This window comes from Ambystoma mexicanum, chromosome 1p (genome assembly GCF_040938575.1).
Source record: "Ambystoma mexicanum isolate Mex_15411 chromosome 1p, UKY_AmexF1_1, whole genome shotgun sequence".
Classification (NCBI taxonomy): domain Eukaryota; kingdom Metazoa; phylum Chordata; class Amphibia; order Caudata; family Ambystomatidae; genus Ambystoma; species Ambystoma mexicanum.
Window position 1 is genome coordinate 62,525,062 of NC_090921.1, and position 21,893 is coordinate 62,546,954.

The 21,893-nt window shown below is 46.4% G+C and overlaps 1 protein-coding gene across 1 annotated transcript in view; it reads right to left on the minus strand.

Annotated features, from left to right (window-relative positions):
• The window catches only part of LOC138583197 (extracellular calcium-sensing receptor-like), a 65,334-nt gene extending 46,345 nt beyond the window's left edge, over positions 1 to 18,989 (minus strand). Inside the window, exons 1-3 of the mRNA XM_069655259.1 lie at positions 18,912 to 18,989; positions 15,957 to 16,790; positions 10,023 to 10,250 (exon numbers count right to left, since the gene is read on the minus strand). Coding sequence (XP_069511360.1) covers positions 10,023 to 10,250; positions 15,957 to 16,790; positions 18,912 to 18,989 — 1,140 coding nt within the window. The remainder of the gene's footprint in view (positions 1 to 10,022; positions 10,251 to 15,956; positions 16,791 to 18,911) is intronic.
• Positions 18,990 to 21,893: the final 2,904 nt, after the last annotated feature.

The following is a 21,893-nucleotide window of genomic DNA, read 5'->3' on the forward strand; positions in this document are numbered from 1 at the left end:
GTGGCGCTAGGGGTCTAAACTCTGACAGGGAAACTGTATTTAGGAGTTGCAAGAGGGGCAGGGACTTCAAAGATTGTTGGTTAATTGAAAATCGTAGCCACCTGCTGTTCCCAGAGGCCAAGAGGCTGGGAAACCTTAACACCTCAGAGATTCCCACACCAGGAGGCAAGATATCACATGACCCTGTTGATTGATTGAAGAGAGACTTCCAGGCAGCCTGCTGGAGCCCACACAAAAGGCTCTTTCTGTTGAATGGGGTATGTTAATTTTGAGTGTTTCCTGTCAACAGTCCTCTGCCAGCAAGGAGAGACATGTGATCACTGACCCACCCAGACTTCTGGAGGCGGACCCAAACACTTTGGGGAGTTGAAGTGCAACAAATATATATTTTATAGAAACAGTGATAACTCATTGTAACCAAATGACAGGAATGTACAACTTTGAGAGTCTTAGTTTGAAAAATGCCCTCACGATTTGAGTCCAAACTCCAATTTGTACCATGTTCTGGGGTAAAACCCTGCTAATTATGAATATTGTAGACAATGTGTTTAAGATAGAGACATGGAAAGTTACTGGGATATATGTGGAAGGGAAATGTACCTTTGTATAATTTTTGATGAAAATCCCATATTGCAAAACCCACTAAAATCGAAAATAAGTTGCCATTTTTTAATGCAAGCTCCTAGAAACGCCAGAGTCGGGACAGGGACTATCTTTAGTAATATATGATGTGTGTATGTGATGTCAAACAACTGTGTACCTGGGAAATATGTATTTGGATCAGGTATAGATTTGTGGGCAAATTGACCAGGGGAGGATCCTCTGACCCATAAACAGACCTCATCACTCTGACTCACAACCCAATTCCCCAATCATGGGAGCGGGGAGAATTGGGCCAATGACAAGTAGAGAGGGGCAGGCTCAGTTAGGCCGCGCACACACCCACTTCCAAAACACATAAAAAGAGACTGCTGGGACAGGTAGGGACATTCAATTCCATTTTCTGCGGGACGCTCTGCCGGGAGACTCCAGACTTCACATCCATCAATCTCCAAAGACCAGAACTTTACTTCAGTACTTAAAGCAAGGGCCTAAACCCACAAACTGAGAACTCTTCTCAGCAGGCCTCAGCATCCTTAAAATCATCTGCAAACTATTCCACAGCCGGGCGAGCTGTCTGAATTCTGTGCCAAGAACTTTTGCCAGTACCCAGAAAGCAGTGTTACATCCAGAATCCACTTGATCCGGACCGGAAGCAGACCAGAGATCCAGAGAACCACAGGCCGCTGTATCCAGAGAGCTGACCCAGATCGAGAACCAGAACCGGAGTCCAGTCCAAAACCTGACCAGATCCGTGACGAGGCCCATTCCTGCCCAAAATATATTGTGAGTACCGCCAGAACTGTGCAGAACCCAATCTCTTAGTTAAAATAATCTAATCCAAAGTATTTTAACCTAAGTAGAACTGCCTCCTAGAAATCGTGTCATCTGTCATTTTTAAAGCTGCACAACTGTCACCTGTCAATTCTGCAGCTGCAAGCTGCCACCTGTCATTTTGAGTTTTACTTTAAATTCGAAAATCTACCTTCATTAAATCATCCGTATCTCCGGAACCGTTTGTGCTAGGAACGAGATTTAACTTTCATCTGAAAGCTTAGAATCTAGGCTTTCCAATGAACATAGAACTGTAGAAATCAGCAGCTTTTTGCTTCTCTTTGCTAAAATTCGTTTGCAATCTGCTAATCATTCATAGAGTATTGTTAAAGTGAGCCTGAACTAATATAAAGTAGCCATCACCTACCCTGAACCTCTAGAGGGAATTAAAAGCAATGTTAGCACCTTTTCACTTCCTTGCAAACCACATTAAAGTAATTTGCCTGTGTTTAAAACTCATCCCTGTTTTCCCTAAGCTTGCTGGGAGAACTGGAACTGTGTATTGCATTATAAAGTGTGATTTGTGGGGATTCTTGAAGACTGTGTGCTCTCCTTCCACTTCTTGTATTGCATAGGGGGGGAGTGAATTGTCCAAAGAAAAAGTGATCATATTACCTTTTGCTAAAATCATAACAAGTTATTTCTGTACTGCATTTTATTCCGCCTTGCGTTTCCTTGAACCATATAAAGCATTCTTTCCCACCTTATTCTTCTGTTCTTATTCATAAGTTACCTCTTGCTGACTACTGATCATATTCACAAGTGTAATATCCATTATCAATTTATTTATAGAAGTGTGATATATATATATATATTGTTTAAATTTTCAAATAAACCTTTTAATGTGCAAAATAAAACCTACTTCTTGGCTCAGTGGTGTCAGGGGGATTCTAAGAGGGGGTGTTATACAAGGGTTGTCATCCAGAGTACTGAACTGGATATAAAAATACATCAATAAGGGTTTTCCTCAGCATCCCAGACTAGGCATTGACTTAGCTGTAGTGTTGATTGAATATCGCTTACAAGGATTGAATCTGTTTCACAGTAGTTGGAACAGGCCAGGATAGTATGGAATTTACTTTTGAGTGGTCCATTCCAATTCCTTCTGGACTAAGGACAAATCCGAGATAGTGAACAGTAGAGACATGAAAAAGGCATTTCTCAGGTTTAGCCAGGAGTTTATGTTCATGTAGCCGTTGTAAGACAGCCTTGACATGATCTTCATGCTTAAGATGGTCCTTGGAGTATATCAGTATGTCGTCCAGGTAAACTATTATGAAGAGGAACAGCATATCGGAGAACACCCGGTCCATAAAACGTTGAAAGACCTCTGGGGGATTGGCGAGTCCGAAGGGCATAACCAAGTATTCAAAGTGACCAAAGGGTGTTCTAAAGGCTGTTTTCTATTAGTCACTTTCCTTTATAGGGATCAGATGGTAGGCACCTCTGAGATCTAATTTCGTGAAGATTACAGCTCCTCTTACCACTTACAGGATATCCGAGATTAAGGGCAATGGGGAGCGGTCATTGATGGTGCATTGATTAAGACCACGATAATCAAGACAAGGCGTAAGCTCTTTAGTATCTTTCTTGGGAACGAAAAACAACGAAGCTCCCGCCAGGGATTTGGATGGTCGTATGGTGCCATTTTCTAGGTTGGTATCCAAGTATTCTCGGAGGGCCCTTTTTTCTGGTTCTGATAGAATGAACATCCTTCCAAAGGGAATCATTGCTGAGGGTTCACTATCAATAGCGCAGTCTTCAGGTCTGTGAGGGGGTAGGGCTTGAACTATGGCAGTTGAAAACACATCAGTGTAATCCTGATATGCCCTGGGGACCTGGATGATATTTGAGACCGTGAGTGGGCCTTGCTGGTCTGTCAGCGTACCTTCAGAGGATCTTGAAGAGGAATCAAGGGATAGGCAGTGAGACATGCAATGTTCGGAGCCAAGAAACAAGGATCTCTTGATGATGGTTTATCGAGAGCTGGATGTCTTTGGATTGCAGGGTTATTGGTCCTGAAGAGAGAGGTCGTCCATCGATGGCCTCTACAGGTTGCATGATGTCTCAGGTTTCATGCGGAATGTGGTGGGTAGTGACCCAATCCTGATCTATAAAAATCCCTATTGCTCCACAATCCACTAATGCCAGAATGGGGTAAGTTTCTTTTTTGGACGGAGATAGAAAGGCCTGCAAGATCACAAGGTTGTTTTGTCCAGGAGAGTTCAAGGATGGAATAGATGTGGAGCAAGCATCTCTCTCCCGAAGCTGTGCTCCATCTAGGATCAGGAGCTGGCTTTTCCCGAGTGCCGGGGAGGGGCCAAAGGACATTCTCTCACAAGATGTTTATCTGAGGCACAATACATACACAGCCCGGTGTGAATCTGTCACAATCTTTCTTGCGGGGATATGGGCCCACGGAAGGCCCCCAGTTGCATGGGTTCTGGGTCTGTGGTCGGGGCAGGAGTGGGCTCGGGGTTTAGAGGGAGATTCTATAGAGGTCTTTTGGTAAGGCATCTTTGTTTTTTTTCTTTTCCGCCTTCCTTTCCTGGATTCGAAAGTCTATTTGTAAAGAGAGGTCCATAAGGGCCTGGAAGGAACCTGGGCGAGCTACCCTGGCTAGCTCGTCTTTTATCTCTTCGTTTAGTCCTCGCCGGAATAGGGTAAAGCAGGCCTCCGAGGCCCAATCTGCTTCCTTGGCCAGTTGCTTAAAGCGTGTTACATAGGTAATCATATCCTGGGACCCTTGTTGGAAAACCAATAGACGTTCTTGGGCAGTGTAAACGTGTTCTGGGCGGTCAAAAATGGACTTTAGAGCCAGTACGAACCCATCATAATCACCCAGGAGGGCATCTCCAGAATTAACTAAGGGCGTAGCCAAGGTTAATGCATTCCTGGAGAGATGCGAAATCATAAAGCCCACCTTTGCCCTGGGGGTGAAAAAGTAGTAGGGCTTAAAGGTAAAGTGCACTAAACACGAATCAAGGAAGCCACAAAGGTTCTTTGAGGAGCAAACATATTTATCCACTACTCCAACCAGCAATACACTTTCCTTGGTCGCGTAATCACGTGACAGGACTAGTTGTTTTAATGCAGCATTCTCGGCTTTGAGATTCTGAATTTATGTAATTAACTCTTGCATGCCGCGCATGAGGTCTTGAACTGCAGCCTCCATGTCCGTATCTGTATCAGTTTGTTGGCGTTGCAATCTGTCACAGGTTCCCCCCTTCTCACCTGTCTATGTTGTTTGGTGGAGTTCTTCGATGGAGTCTTCTTTCGCACAGTTCGGGTCTTGTATAACCCTTTGTGTAGGTTCTCGGGTTCCAGCGTGCGTTCAGTGTTCCGACTCCTGGGAACGTTCAGATGTCCGGGGAAGTCCGAGGAAATCCAGGAAAACAGCGAAGAGTGCACCGAGAAGACGAGTGCACGGAGATCCGGGATGCAATAGAGGACAAAAAGAGGGGGAATGAAGGAGGAGGAATTTAGGGGAACCAGGAATCAAAGGGTAAGCACAAGCGAACTACGGCAGGCCATGGCAAGCGGTAGCGTTGAGACGCACAGGGCCGTGGGGGCGTCTCCGCTTTATAGAACGTAATGCGTACGACGCGGAAACTGGTAAGCAGTGTTCCGCGTTCGGCAGCCATGTTGGGAGTACTGCTGAGTGCAAGCCCCTATGGGTCAGGAACCAGGAAGTCCAGAAAGGACGCGTCCGATGGTTCATGACACACTGGCCAACCAAACCACAAAGTTATTGGTGTTCCTATCATATTGTACTTCTAGTGGATATTATCTAGTTGGGTTCTTTACTGCTTGCCACTTAAAAGAAAAATCAAATGACCTTCAAAAATAGAAAGGGTGGATTAAAATTCTACTCCTTTCTCCTCTTTTTCTGTGATCACTCCTTATGAGGTTTCTAGGCAAGTCCTATCTATGAAAGTGTCATCCAAGCAGGTGCTCCCCTGCTCCTCCAGAACCATCAAGGATCACATCTACACACTCGTTCCAGCCTTGGTCAATTTCTGAAATCACTCTTTTGCCACTGGAACTCCCCCCCCCCTCCTTTAGCACTGCCTTGTGCACCCCCTCCTGAAGAAATCTTACACCAATTCTTCCTGTTCAGCAAACTAACACCTGATATCTATCACTCCTTTCTTGGGCAAAGTCTTGCAAGAGCTGGCCATCTCCCAGCTTACTATCCACACTGAATCTGTTAGTTGTCTCCATGATCATCAGTCTGTCTTCAGAGTAGCAGAAGCACGGAAACTGCTCTCCTGAACACCTGTGAACACCCGCACACTAATCTTGAATGTAGCCTTCCTTCTGTCCTCATCCCCCTTGATCTTTCCTCTGCTTTCAACACAGTCAATCATGCCATCCCTATCAATCATCTCCATGAGTACCTGGGCATCATGGATCAGGCCTTTGCATGGTTAACCTCCTTCCTCCTGGACCATCCCTCTCAGGTCCAACTGAGGTCCTTTCTCTCCACCACCCCTCTCTCTCCACATGTGGTGTTCTCAGAGGGCTCCAACCTCTCATCCTGGCTTTTTAATGTCTTTTGACCCCTTTGGCCCACCTCATCTCTACCTTCTCCTCTAACTTACAGTGTTATGCGGATGACACACAGCTCTCCTTCAGGCTCCCCTCTGCCTCCTCTCTTCTCTAGCTCATTCCTGACTGTCTATTGGGGATTCAGGAATGGTGCACCACCAAAGATCTCTGCCTCAATGCCAGCAAGATCCTCCTCATTGGGACCCCTGCTCCCACTTTCCCTCTTTCACTCTGGCTGCCTTCCTTGGGCCCTCTCCCTGTGCCTTCCTGTGAGGCAAAAAACCTTGAGGTCAACTTTGACTCCACTCTCTCCTTCTTTCCTATCATCACCAACCTCTCAAAGACGTCCCACTACCAGCTGCACCTCCTCAGAGGTAGTCTTCCTTTTCTCACTTTCCCCCAGAAGGTCAATGTCTCCAGAGCCCTGGTTCTCTCTAGGCTGGACTACTGCAAAAGTATCCTTCTTAACCGGCCTTCCTTTACTGTCCACCCTTTGCAACTAATCCAGAACACGACTGCGGGACTTTTCCTTGGCCTCAAGCCCAGGGATAGTATCTCTCCAGCCCTGAAATCTCTCCAGTGGCTCCCGGTGTCTGCAAGGATCAAGTTCAAGAGCCTCTGCATTGTCCACATTGCTTTCGGGATCCAGGGCCCAAACTACATCCAACTCTCTCTTGCTAAACATCTTCCTTCTCGAGCCCTTAAATCAGCTACCTCCAGTTCTCTGATGTTCAGACGCTTCTCAAGTCAAAGAGTAGCAGGTAGAGCTCTCTCCTCGGCAGGGGCTACCCTCTGGAATGGCCTCCTAGCCCCTCTCAAACTCGAGCAGGACCCCCTCAGGTTCCAGAAGCAGGTCAAGACCTTACTTTTCACTTCTGCTTTCTCTCTTTCCCTCCCTTGCTGACCCACCTGTCTGCTGCACTGGCGGGTCACCTGACTACACTCAGAACTCTATGGGCCCCAGGCTCCCCCTGACCTGCAAGCACAAGCACCTGCAAGCACCTGCACTGCCTCTGAGCCTTTTCGCACTTAGGGGCTGTATCGGCAAGCCTGCTGTACCCTTTCTCCTTGCACTATCCTGAGCTGGCTCCCCCGGCTGCACTTACTCAGAGCAATGCTGCGCTGACCGCACTTCCCCCTCTCGCTCCCCTGGCACTTCTACCCTCACCCTTCCCCCTGCACTTGCACGATTTGAATGACACAAGGCCTAGTAAGATCGTTGTTTTGTCCTCCCTATGTCTCCCTACCTTGTCTCGTTGCACCTAAAAGCACTTCCATTTCATCATATCACATAACTGTTTGCGATGAGGGATCTAAAACGCAGTGTTGGATGCCACGAAGATTTGCAACTATGCACTTGATTGCTGAATAGATTACATAAACCTGTCCGGGACAGTTACCCAAGTCACTGCCCAAGGGTACCTGCTACTCCAATGGTGCATAAGCGTAAACCACATATTGCCTTTCGTGCTTATATTTATGGTCCAGTTGTCGAAGCGTACACAACAAAACACAGCAAAATGAAATAATAAAAACTCAAGGGCAATTCATAAAATAAAGCCATCGACCAAAACTGTATGGATGAAACCTCAAGGTGCGGGCTAACACAGCCTAACAATGCAGGAGGTTAACATCTCTATGTGTCGACATGAGTGGGATACCCTTACCTCTCAACCATCTAAACACAAAATGATGACATGAAATGAAAAATGGAAGTCAAACTGCAGTGTTTATTGCAAGAAAGAGTCACAAATACAATATGCAGCCACATGGTGTGTAGTGGCCATGACCCAAAACCCAACTCCAAAATCCAACAGAATTAATAAAAAGAAGCTGTCCCAGAGGTTTCGCCGTTCAGATAGCACAGCGAGCGCGGCCCTTTCTGACATCTGTGTGCAGGTTCGAAGCCCGGCAGGGCCCACTCAACCTTTCATCCTTCCAAGGTCGATAAATTGAGTACCACGTAATACCACACTGTGGGATAATAATATCAACTGTTATCTCAGCACTCAGATACGTGCGGGCTCGTAGCGCTATATAAAACTAGATGTTGTTATTCTGATGTTGTCAAAACTAAAAAACCAAAACAAACAATATGAACAATGGGAGCAGAAAGTAAGATTCCAAGCATCAATGCTCAGATCAGAGCCCATGACTGCAGCTGTGTGCCACTAACCTGCGGTGAAAAGCCAAAGCTCCCTACTGCTAACATGTCTTTATTTCCACAGAGTCCAACACAGGGCAGAGAGAGGGGTCATGCAGGCAGTGGCCCAGGAATGAGCACTCAGCAATGCTAGCAGGGTGTCAAGTCCAGTGGCGCACACACAAGGGACAGTGTGGGCCTGTGTGAAGGGCTCATGCATGCTCCAGAGAAGCACCACACTATGGCGGAAGTGCAGGACGCTAGTGTGGCCTGGCACTGTACAGTTTAACATGTAATATTAACAATGCTAATATATAATGATCATTAAACATGTGCTGCTCAATGTGCTTGTGATATAAAGTGGTGTCTGGAATGTAACCGCAGAGCCCTCAACTGCAGCCAGTTGCTCTAGGGTTGAACATTTGTGCATGTAAAGGCTGCTCGCCTCACCTTGTAGTGCAGCCTCACTGTATTTGTTGACTGAGTCCCACGGCAAATTCGATCCTAGTGCTAACAATCACATATTCACTGACATAGCAAACCCCACAACCCTCTGCAGCCAACATAGAAAACCGCTAAATATACATATTTACAATAAAAGCCACGTATGTCAGAAATTGTAATTGCCTGTAGAGTTTTAAAAAGTGGATTCTGATTTAATATCATTCTGCTGCAATGCAATGTACTGTATCATGTATCTTCACACTGTAGTCTGCCAAACTCCAGGGACCATAAAGTGTTTTGAGGCCATGCCAATGTCAGACTCTACACAAATATTGGTACCAGAGTCACTTCACATTAACTGTCCTATAGTAGAGAAAGGGGATAACAGACCTAGGTGCAGACGTTTTTAGTAAAAATAGGTTAAGTTATTTATTAATAAATCCTTGTGCAAATAGCATATATAGCTTCAAATATCACCAGGGTACAGAATCCTTTGAGGATAAACTATGTTCCATTAAGTTTCAATAATTACAATCCCTTTTAGATTGTATTGACCAAATAGAGTTGGTTATGGCAACACCCTGTAAAAGCACTGCATGGCCAACACTCTGTAAAAGGTGCAAATGGTCAAAACTCTGTAAAACGTCTGCATGGTCAACACTGTGTAAAAGGTCTGCATGGTCAACTCTGCATGGTCAACACTCTGTAAAACGTCTGCATGGTCAACATTGTGTAAAAGGTCTGCATGGTCAACACTGTGTAAAAGTCTGCATGAAGGTCTGCACAGTCAACATTCTGTAAAACATCTGCATGGTCAACACTTTGTAAAAGGTATGCATGGTCAAGACTCTGTAAAAGGTCTGCATGGCAACCACTCTTTAAAAGGTCTGCATGCTCCACATTTTCTAAAAGGTCTGCATGGCCAACACTCTATAATAGGTCTGCATGGTCAACACTCTGTGAAAGGTCTGCATGGCCAACACTCTGTATAGGTTCTGCATGGTCAACACTCTGTAAAAGGTCTGCATGGCCAACACTCTGTAAAAGGTCTACATAGTCAACGCTCTGTAGAAGGACTGCATGGCCAACACCCTGTAAAAGGTCTGCATGGTCAACACTCTGAGGTCTGCATGGTCAACACTCTGTAAAAGGTCTGCATGGCCAACACTCTGTATAGATTCTGCATGGTCAACATTCTGTAAAAGGTCTGCATGGCCAACACGCTGTAAAAGGTCTGCATGGCCAACACTCTCTAAAAGGTCTGCATGGTCAACACTCTGTAAAAGTCTGCATGCTCCACACACTGTAAAAGGTCTGCATGGCCAACACTCTGTAAAAGGTCTGCATGGTCAACACTCTGTAAAAGGTCTGCATGGCCAACACTCTGTAAAAGGTCTGCATGGTCTTGTTCGCAAAGGCTTAGAGTACATGGACAGGGTAGTGCAAATACCTCAGAGAAGGAGGCATTCCAGGGAAAAACCTCTGTGTTGAAAGTGATTTCTTGCCCAGGAGGTGCGCGCTCATCGAATTTTGCAATCGTCACCAATCTGTACGATCCATCGGGAAATATCCGCCAGTTCAGAAAATCGTACACAGCTGGAGGATCGCCGTTCTCATCAAAGAAGACCTCTTCTCCAGAGCTGGTTACAAAGTGGACCTTCCTGAGGTGGTGGAGGACCTGAGAATTCACATTTACTGGTGTTATTTGTCGGTGATGTTATTACACATATATCTAGCTCTCAGTGAAATCAAGAAAACCCGATCAAAGGACCGAATGTGACCATTCATGATATGTGCCAGGAATGGCCCAATTTCTATGCCAATAACAACCACCCAACATTATAACCATCAACACCAAGACTCTGTCATCACATGTGAGGGCCCCAAGGGGTCAGTTCTGTATACCATGGCCTCTGCTGTAGGAGGCCATCTGCACCAAAATGCCGATATCAGACAGTTGCCAGATGCTGATACCCAATCCTGCCACACCTTCATCAAGGCACATCTATTGGCTGCATGTGTCAATCTTATGCACAGCAAAACAGAGTATGTGCACTTCATCAGTAGCCGCGCATGCCCCAAGATTCAAAGTGGCGTTCGGGCATAAAAGGTGGGTGTGATGGGCAGAACATGTAGGTCTCACTGGAATTACTTTAGTGTTGTTCTCTCTGCTAGAAATAAGTTTCAGGTTAGATGCAACTGGGTGTTAGGGCTTTGCGAGGTTTATCCACCTGCAAGCAGAAACAATTCCAGGGAAGGCGGCGATGTACAGGTCTCTTTTGTTCTCAACCCAGATATTATTTATTTATTTATTGCATTTGTTGGTAGCGCATTGCAATCAGAGAGGTTCCTCAATGAGCCCTAGTGTTCCACAAAGGCTCGCAACGAATTGAGGTCAGTCAAGTCGTCCAAATGGTTAAAGAATCAAAGGGTAGTGGCAGCCAAATCAAACTGGCCACTGCGTTTCGGATAAAGAATCCTTCACCAGGACAAATCTAAAACAAAACCAAAGATAGGACACCACTATCCGGATCTCCATAGTTATGTAAACGGAGTCTCTGGTTAGCACCGGTACTACCTGTCTGTGTTCACCAGGTGCACCATTAGCGTAAAAAGACAGAAAAAACAGGGCATGGTCATGCTAGACAGCCAGGGTCCATGCCACATGAATATGTCCAAATAAAGCAAATCACTATGAAGTGGGAGGCTGTGTGTTTCTGTGTGTGGGGGAGTATGTGTGTGTGAGAGTGAGGGCAATGATAGTGTGTGGGGCTTGTGTTAGGGAGAATTCTCTGTTTAGGCTGAATTTCCTAACCTAGTGAGTCCCCCAGCAGCTTTGCTGGATTTCTGGAGTTTGTTTTTTTCCATCCTGCCAAGAGTGAGACTCTTTTTCTCCCACTCTTGGACATGAATGTGTGTAATTCCTTCGAATGTCAATGTTTTCTATGGGCTATGGGGTCTTTTACTCCATATGGTCTCATAAGTTTTTCTATGTGTGTTACATCGCACCCTACGTGCCGTAACACTGAGGCATCCCAGCGGAACTCCATCATAGACTCCATAGCCGGGGACTGACTACTGTCTCCCCAGGCATGTAAAGTCACCATTGGCTTTACTAGACCTAAATTTACTAACAGAACTAGTACAAACCATCCTATTGTGGACGTACTAGTAGGGGTCATTCAATTACTCCTGGGTCTGTTATTCGAGGGGGCACTGTCCCGTCCCCCCTCGTCGAGTTTTGGCTGGTGGCAGTGGAAACTACTTGTTATATTCGACCCCGAATATAACCCTATGGGATTCTTCCCATTGTTGGAGATTAATACCTTTTCCTCGTTAATCTCTAACATACCACCGGTTTACTTATCTTAAATAAGTCTATCGGATGGTATTTTCTGCCAGAACTCGGTTTTTAAAAGGGCGTCTGTGTTCGTCTCTGTGACTCCTAAACCAAAGGTTGAGCCCTTTGTTCCACTTTTGGCGGGCCTCTGTACAGAGACCCTCCAAAGTGGTGCCATTCTGTCTGGGTTACCACAGGGGTGTGGGAGGGGGTTTAGGTACCCTGGACTGAGTTGCCTTGCCAACTCCGGTCGCACTCTGGTGTGATTGGCCCAAGTGGTGAGCCTCCCCGCTCACCACTTAGCGTGTTTTGAGTGACAGCTAGGCTGAATGAATGGGGGTTTTCTGCATAAAAGCAGCGCTTTTGGGACTGGACCTTCAGAAGTCGCAACAGGACCTAAGAATCCGACGAGGGTAAAGCTGAGCCGACCTGCAACGACGACACCTCCGGTGGAGCCCTGCTGAACCGACTCACCACTTCCCGACGACAGAGGAGATCTCCCTGCCGGAGAGTCTCTTCCCCTGACTGGTGGGAACAACCAGTCCCTTTGCTTTTTCTTCGCTCCAGGACGCAGTGGTTGAATAGCCCGTGCGGAGCACCTCGGCAACCGGATAGCCACTACCTCTGTACCGCGACCAAAAGGTGGTGCCTTGTGACGGAGCACTCCGCGGCTGGTCTCTTCCCTGGTGGTGCAACGATCTTCAACTTTCCTTCGACGACGGGGACATCTCTTCTCTTGGCAAAGACCAGACGTGCATCCACCACCAGGAACAACTGCCCCAGCCGGAGCTGTCTCTCCACAAACAAGGTACTGTGTCCGCCTGGCTTCCCTTGTTGCCGGATAGAGTGGGGTGTCTTAATCCTCGCCTCTCCATAGGGTCGCCTCCAAGCTTCTATAACGTTTTGTTCTGAACTGGTCCAAACTGCCTATAACAATTTGCGACAAAGACTCGAAGCGCATTTCCACCAAGATACTTTTTGGGACATATCGCCTTGCCTCTCTCCGAGTGGGCCTGGCCTCTGAACTTTGGAATCTACAGTGGTTCTTGTCTTCTTGCCTTGCATCTTTGTTCTTACAAGTATTGGTATCGAGTTGATTTCTTAACTCGCCTTTTCTCTCCCGTCCTAACGAATACTAGAGTGCCATCTAGGTTAAAGCATACACCTCTGTCTGCAAATAAGTGATGCCGTTGAACCTAGACTTGTCGAACTATTGTTAGGGGGATTGATCTTTTTCTGATAGTAATTGTGATTGAAGTTGTTTGCCGTAATAGTGCCAGAGTGTTTTCTATAGATGTGTTGTTATAAATAAATACCTTTATATCCTTACACCAAAGCCTTGTCGCGTGTTTGCTTATCTTACTGTGTAGAATTGCCCTATTTTGTATACTCCACATACTGTCTAACTCTTCTTGAGAGAAGTCTGACTGCTCAGCCACAGCTACCAAGTGAATCTGTTTGGTACAGACTGCTAGCAAGTGGGTTTACTGCCAAACACCTGTAGTCCTAAATCTTTTGCAGTGGTCCCAGAGGGAACTGCACAGGTTTCCGCCTAACAGCTTGCATTGTGTGCATGTGGAGGCATGTGTGTGTGAGGGGTAGTGTGTGGGTGTGAGGGAGACAATGTTGGGGCCAGTACATGTTCGGAAGGCAGATTGTGGGTTCAGTTAGTGGTGGCAATGTATGTGGGCACAGTGTGTGCACCATTGTGTGCATAAGGGCACTGTGCATATTGGCACAGCATGCGTGTAGGGGCAGTGCGCGTGTAGGGTCAGTGTGCGGACACAAAGTGTAGGTGAGTGGCATTTTTTATGGTGCATTGTGTGGGGACAGTGTGTTTGGCGGCAGTGTAAGTAGGTTCGGTGTGTGTGTGTGTGTTTGTGTGGGTGTGTGTGTGTGTGTGTGTAGGAAATATGTGTGCGAGCAGTGTCTTTATATGTGGGGAATACTTGCCTGGAGTTGTGTGGGGGTGGGAGGAAGTATGTGTATATGGGCAGTGTGTGTGTGGGGATGGCGTGCGGGGGCAGTGTGTGTGAGGGGTAGTGTATACGGGAGAAGTGTGTGGGCGGACAACGTGTGTGGGCATTGCGTAGGTGTAGTGCACGTGCGTGTAGCGTCTGTGTATGTCGGGGCAGTTTGTGTGGGGCAGTGTTTGTTTAGAGGTGGCACTGTGTGAGTGTGAGACTGTGTGTAAAGAGGCAGTTTGTGTGGAGGTATTTTATGCATGGGGCAGTGAGCAGGACAAACAATTGTTCATTCGATGGCTGAGATGTATGAGGGTGGAGAGGGTCAGAGAAGATGCACCTCAATGGTCTGTTTCACTGAACAAAAGCATAAAAGCAACTCAACGAGTAAATGCCGTCAGGGTGGCTGGCTGCTGTTTGAGCATCAGACTCCACCTGCTGCGAGTTGGAGATGAGTTGTGAGTTCTGAGCTGGCACGGGCTTTTCCATAGTGAGAGGTGGAGCTGCATAGGTGCCCCACAGGCAGAGAAGGTCACAAGCCTCCAGGCCTCCCCCAGAGAGATTCGCACAGTGAGTAGCCCGGCTGCTGAGCAGCACTATCCCCTTGCAGTGAAAAGTGGCCCACAGATGAAGCATGGATAGAGCCATGGCACATGGATGGGCTCATGAGAGACATACATCACACTGAATAGCCAGTGCTTCACCAGGCACATTAAAGCGAGGGCAGAGGGCCCTTCACACATCACAAACAACCTTTTGAGGCCAGGGCCAAACAAGTGTCTGGCGCACCAAGGCCGTTTGGCGAGACGCGCGTTATAGGAAATAAATAAATAAATAATTGAATGAGTCGTCGATAGCAATGGGGTTTTGAAGGACTTGTGGCCAATGTAACTAAATAGTAACCCAACAGACACAGTCCCGTTCTTGTAACTGGCTTGAAATAAAATCAAATACATTTTAAATGGGATTTTAATATTATTTGATTTATCGGCAGTACAAAAAATAAACTACCTTACATATTTTCTGATATAAATCAAAATCAAAATGAGTTGAATGCAGGTTTCAGTCATTCAGTTATTCTGAAGGAATTTCTATGTTGGGGGTCCCAATGGTTCAATGTATAGATTGAAGATGATTGGGGAGAGAATGGGATTTTGGGGACCCCACACATGACTGGGAGTCGGGTGAATCTAAAGGAGCCCATTTGTACAACCTAGTGCCTACTGGATAAGCAGGATGCAAACAGGGCTAAAGTCGAGGGTACACGCGGGTGGACTCAGTCCCCCCCAGCTAAAATGAGAAACACTGAACCCTCCCTTGAATTTATGAATTAAAGCCAACCTGGGGATCATACTGCAGTCGTCAGGTTTGCCAACTGGACACTTCCAGAGCTTATGAGAACTGTTGCAACAGCCACAAAGACTGCTGGCCTTTTGGGAAACACTCTCGCTACCATCATGACAATCACGGTTTGAATGTCTGAATCTGTTTCACAGACCAGAGAGAAACATGACTGCAAACACGTGTTCATGATCTCAGAGTCTCCGGGTGCCATAACTCGATGTAAGCCATGAACTAGTTAAAAGAACCACGCACATTAAACATATGAGACACAGTATCGGTGGCTGCAATCCCATTTATTGCCAGATTTGCTCGTTTTAGGGAAAGTAACAACTGTCACTCTTCACGCTTCCAGTCTAGTCATCATCAGTAGCATTAACGTGAACGATGCCATCTGCCTTTCATCACCAGAAGCACTGTGAACCACACAAGCAGTGGCCCTGCACGCGCAAAACATGTGCCTGCACATGGCAGGAAGGAGCTCTTTTCAGCGAACCATTTTGGCTTGCACCATTTTAGTTAGAATTGTTTTGCTCGAGGTTTCTATACAAAATGTACATTGTGAGTATGGGGTTGGGTAAAGGGAATGGGGTCTTGTAAGGGCAGTGGGTTCCCTCTGCTTTCTATCAAAACAAACTTTAGGCAAAAAAAAATCAAATTAATATGGTTGGAGAGAGAGAAAAAACATATATACATCCAAATGGCCAATCTTTGGAGCTTTCTCAAACAATACCTTTACCTGTCGTGGCTGAGGTTTCTTAATGCTGAGACAAGATGTTTGAGGCACTTTCTTGTCCTGAGACTGGCATCCCATTAGATCATGCAAGGCGTGTGCGAATGCATAGACTGCCAGGTACACATTGTATGCATACCGGAGACTGTCCAGGTGAAAGAGGGCGGGGTCCAAGGAAGACACTTCTTCTGTCCCCGTGCAGGACTTGGCCTCTCTTTCATCTCCTTGAGCCTGGCTGTCATTTGTGTTGTGCCATGTGCAGCGGAAGACTTTCTCCCAGAAAGGTTTAATAAAGATATCGCCTGGCGATGTCGACGGGTGAATACTGTGCACAAATTCCTTGAATCCAGGAATCGCAGCATCATGGAAAGCTATGGCCATGGTTCCGTTCAACGACTCCCAAGTGGGTTTAGTGAACAAATCTGGGGTGATGATGAAGGCGGGGGAACCCAACCAAACCTTCCCCGTGACCTTCCTCTGAGCGAGCATCTCAAAAATGGGCACCATGAAGCCCACGTGAGAGTAGACCACGATGACGTTAGCTGTAGATCGCTCAATCAAGTCAACAAGGCGTCTCGCTCGCTCCCCTGAATGTTGCATGGAGACCCTTTCCGAGAACGCAATGCATCCGCCAGATCTTTTCACCTCCTCCATCAACAGTTCGCTCCCCAAAATACCAGCATCATCATCTGAACATAAAACCCCAATCCAGGTCCAGCTGAAGCGTCTCAGAAGACTTACTATGGCGTAAACCCCTGTCGGGTCAGTAGGCACTGTTCGTAAAAACGCAGGGTAAAGATACTTGTTGCTGAAGATAGTGGTGGTTGACCCGTAGCTGACCTACAAAGAAGAAACACTTTAACATCATATGTGGGTCACTGACCTTATTTTATACACTTTATTTGTCAACATGCTTCATTCTCACTTATGGAGCCCCAATAGATGTCCCAACTTCAGGCCATTAATATGCTTAAAATCAAATCAAATGATCTTCCCTTTCAACCGAGTTGATATAGAAAATAAACGATGAGGAAAATGAGTTGCTTCCATTAATATAGTATCCTAGCTGATATACCCGGCATTGCCCCGGGCTTTCATTCCCTCATAGGCACAGATAACTGCCCAAAAGTTTGTGCAGATTGGTGAAACGGTGTGGAATTGTATAAGGAGCAACACTTCACCAAACCACAAACCCCCAAACACACAACAGCGCCACGATGCCTCTGGGCTGCATGTGCACTATACAAATGCAAATAAATAAATGTGTTTTGCTGAAATCCAGAGAAAGGGGTGGGGTGTCCAAATGTCATGTAAACAGGAATGTCCAGAGGGACCTAACAGGTGATTGTGCAAAATGTGGTGCAGATTGGTGAAACAGCGTAGAATTGTATGGGAAACATACGCAGAGCCACAAACCCACAAATGTTCCCTTATATTTATACGGATAGATTGACAAATACAGCACTTGCCATCGACATTTTTAATATAGCCCAACACACAATGCACCCTTTGCTGCAATATGAGGCCCTTTCTACTGGACAGCGGCTTCCAGGTAATTCATGCATTGTTCCCCGTCTCTGATAGGCCTAAAGGCTAAGTAAGAACACTACTTCACTCTCTCCGCGAGGTAGGGTGAGATGGAAACCGCAGTGTCCATGTTGAGAGTTTAGGCTGAGAGCATGGTGAGGGGCGAAGACTTGCTCTGCTTCTGCTTAATGACATTTGTCACAGCATATGCACTGTAGCTTAGGGATTTGAGCCAAGACTGAATTTCACCTTCAATTCAGTTTTTGATGGCCATAACATGTTAATACATATTCAGTAACTTTGCATTTGTATGCCTCAACTTTCACTGTATAAAACAGACCTTTAGTCCCTTCATATCATGCAAGCAGCCATGGAACAGAAAAGCCCTGAGACAAACATGTGACCAAGCATCATCGCATGTCATTCTCACTTTGCACGCCGAAACAGCCATTTTGGGGAGAGTGGCACTCCAGTGCGGTCTGGCAGTACTTTTGAACATGCAATGTTTTTCTCATCCATCACACGTGGTGCTAGCAAAGGGAGCAGTGTTGAAGGGGGGGAAGGGGGCACTTTCTTAGTTGGGATATTAAGTGTCACTTGCGACACACATAAGGCCCAAACGTGTGCATTTGAGTGCTGTTTTAAGTAGGGATAGAGAGGAAGGACATCTGGTGAGGGTCACAGATGACTGACATGTGAGGAGCCGCACACAGTGTACAGGTGTGGTTTGGTTATGAGCCCACCCATTGCCATGCTGATCCCTATGGCCAGTCCCACCTATTCCTGCCTCTCCCCGCCCAAAGCTCCTCCTCATGGGAACTCTTTGAGCTTGCAAGCTCTCTGTAATGAAGGCTTTGGATTCTTGGTGCAGTGTGCTGGCGTAAGGCGCAGGCTGCCGATTTTTATTTTTCAGCTTGGGGAGGTGGGGAGGAAGGAGGCGGGTCGGAGGAGGAAGGAGGCGTGTCTTATGAAAGATTGCAGCTGCAGTGTTCCATCGCTTGATCAACTCGAGTTAAAGTTTCCGAGATTCTCGCTCGTTTTTTTTTTTTTTTCTTTCACAACAAGCATAAAGAATCGCATGTGAGGCAAGATGCTGCCTGGAGCGAGTTGAGCTCTTCAATTTACTCCATTGCTAAAATCTTAATGTTTTAAAATGACACAGGATCCGCATGTCTTCAAAATAGTTGCAATCCTTTGAAACCATTTCTCCTCTGCTGCATTTCCCAGATGGGTTGACCACATGTTAAAAACCAAAAAGCTAATAGAACCACACTTAAAATGCTTTTTGGCCAGTCTACTCTGATTTATGAGCCCTCTGCGTGTCTTTCACTGAAGTCCTGTCAAAGCAAGCATTGACAAAGCCAATCGTTTTGGCTTGTGTACAAGAATTAGGCATTTTCCAGGCACTGGTATTAGATGCTAAGGTATACGTACCATTTTGCAGCTGCTACCATCAATGTCAATAGGCAAGTTAATGCTACTTAGGCTGTGCCTGGCAAGTGCCTTTGCCATGCCAACACAAAAGCCCAAACTGTTGGCATTGCCATAGCTTGTTTGCAATGTTCCCAAAATATGTGGACAGAAATACAGACAGACACACATATACACACAAACACACACAAACACACACACTGTTAGGCAGAAACCTTTGCAGTTCCCTCTGGGACCACTGCAAAAGATTTAAGACTACAGGTGTTTGGCAGTAAACCCACTTGGTAGCAGTCTGTACCACACAGATTCACTTGGTAGCTGTGGCTGAGCAGTCCGACTTCCCTCAAGAAGAGTTAGGCAGTATACAGAGTATTCACAATAGGTCAAGAGCACAAAATAGAACAAGTAAACACTGACCAGGGCTTGGTGTAAAAGAGATATAATTATTTATTTAAAACCACATCTAATAAAACACACAGGCACTATTATTAAGCAGTTGAAAAACACGGTCACTAAAAGATATACACTCCCTTAAAAGAATATTAGACAAGTCTTAAGTAAAGCCCCACTTATTTTCAGACAGCGGTGAACGCTTAACGCAGATGGTACTCTAATAGTTCGTTTTAAAAAGGGAGAGAAAAGCAGAGAACAATTTGAACAGATCCCAACACTTTTACAAGAACATAACAAGAGAGGAAGGCAAAGTAAAACCGTGAATTCAGAGTCAGTAGGCCGGATCCGCTTTAAGAGGATCGAAACGAAATGTGTCCAAGGTCACACGGTTGCAGTGCACAAAAGTCTTGTAAGGGTTCAAAAAGGAGTTGGACCAAAGAAAGGAACCAGTTAGAGGGTCAAGGCGGCCAGCCCAGTCCAGAAGGTTAAGGAGTTATTATTACCTTGTAGCAATCTTTAGAAAGGGAGGCCTGGCGGACACGGTACCTTAAAGTGGTGAGAACACTCCAGATGGGGCAGTTGTTCCTGGCAGCGGATGCACGTTGGTGCTTCATCCGGGGGAAGAGAGGATCTCATCGTGGAGGAAGACAGGAGTCCATTGCACTGCCAGGGAAGAAACCAGCCGCAGAGTTTCTCAGGTACAAGGAGCGGTCCGTTGATTCGCGGTTCAGTGGTGAGTGGCTATCCGGCCGCCGGGGTGCTTGCACAGGCAGTTCGACCACAAACCGGTCTGGGGTGCGAAGAAAGAAAGGTAAACTGGTTGTGCCCACCAGTCAGGGGAAGAAGCCTCTGCAGCCGGGAGATCTTCTCTGCCGTCGGGAAGTGGTGAGTTGGTTCTGCAGGGCTCCACCGGTGGTGTCATCGTGGTAGGTCGGCTCAGCTTCTCCCTCATCGGATTCTCAGATCCTGTGGCGACTTCTGAATTTCCAGTCCCCAAAGCCCTGCTTTTACTCAGCCTAGCTGTCAATCAAACATGCTAAGTGGTGAGCCGGCCAGCTCACCACTTGGGCCAATCACACAAGAGTGCGACTTGAGTTACCATGGAAACTCAGTCCAGGGTGCCTAAACCCCCTCCCACACCCCCTGTGGTATCCAGACAGAGTGGCACCACTTTTGGTGGCTTCTGTGGAGAAGCCTGCCAAAAAGTGGAACAAAGGGCTCGACTTGGGTTGGAGTCACAGAAGAGAACACAAACGCCATTTTAGAATCGAGTCTTGCCAAAAAATACCAACCGGAGAATTAATATTAATTAAATAAACCGGCGGTATGTTTGAGGCTATGAGAATTAAATAATTAAAGTTGGTTGCCTCGAACCATGGGAAAATCCCATAGGAAAATATTTGCGGTTGAATATAAAAAGTAGTTTCCACTGCAAGCAGCCAAAACTCGATCAGGGGGGGCGGAGACGTGCCCCCTCAACTAACAGACCCCGGGGCAATCGAATTGCCCAGACCAGTACGTCCACAATATGATGGTTTGTACCGGTTTCTGTTAATAATATGGGACTAGTAAAGCCAATGGTGACTTTAGATGCCCTGGGAGACAGTAGTCAGTCCCAGGGTATGGAGTCCATGGTGGGGGGTCACTATGACACCCCTGTGTTACTGCACGGAGGGTGCTGTGTAACACACATAGTAAAAACACATGAGACCCTATGGAGTAAAGGAACCCATAGCCCATAAAACACATTAACAGTCAAAGGAACACCATAAATCATGTCCAAGAGTGGGAGAAAAAGAGTCTCACTCTTGGCAGGAGGAAAAAAACAAACTCCCGAAATCCAGCAAAGCTGCTGGGGGACTCACTAGGTTAGGAAATTCAGCCTAAAGAGATAATTCTCCCCAACACACACACACACACACACACACAGTTTAACATTTAATTTTATGTTTCATTTAAATACATTCAATTCAACATGATTTCCTTTATACATAAGTATGTCTAGCAATAAAGGAGGAGGCATTGATCGGGGGGTTCAGTGGGACTGTTAGGATGTCGAAAGGTGTGCACTTTGGGATAGGATGAAGAGCACTGCCGTGGGTGTTTGAGGGTGCTGGAATCAAAGACACGGATTGCAGGGAAAGCTGCAGAAGAAGGCATGGGCAGGGTGTCGCGAGAAGGAGGGTGCACTCTAAAGCAATGGCTAATGTAGTGCAGGTGAGGACTGTTTGGGGAGCACTGGTATTGGTATCGTATGGTGCTGCCTTCATCATCTACAAAGCTGTCACAATCAAAACATCACTCTACTTCGCCGAGAACCTCACTATCTCCCGAGGCCAACACACTATATTAGAAGCAACATCTCCAGTATGGAAATAGAAGAGGGAAAAACAGGAAATGTACCTTTTACTGGTATGCAGCCTGTTTTTGTAGGAGGGAGCCCCCTCCCTCCTACACTTACAGAAGGGCCTGAAGACCAAGCTCTTCAAATAACATCTCCCTCATTGCTGATCGGGCCCCTGAACCCTACTTGTGCTGGTACCAATCTGCTCGCGTCTTCCTGCCCATGTGTGTTTTGAGTGAGCCGTCTTG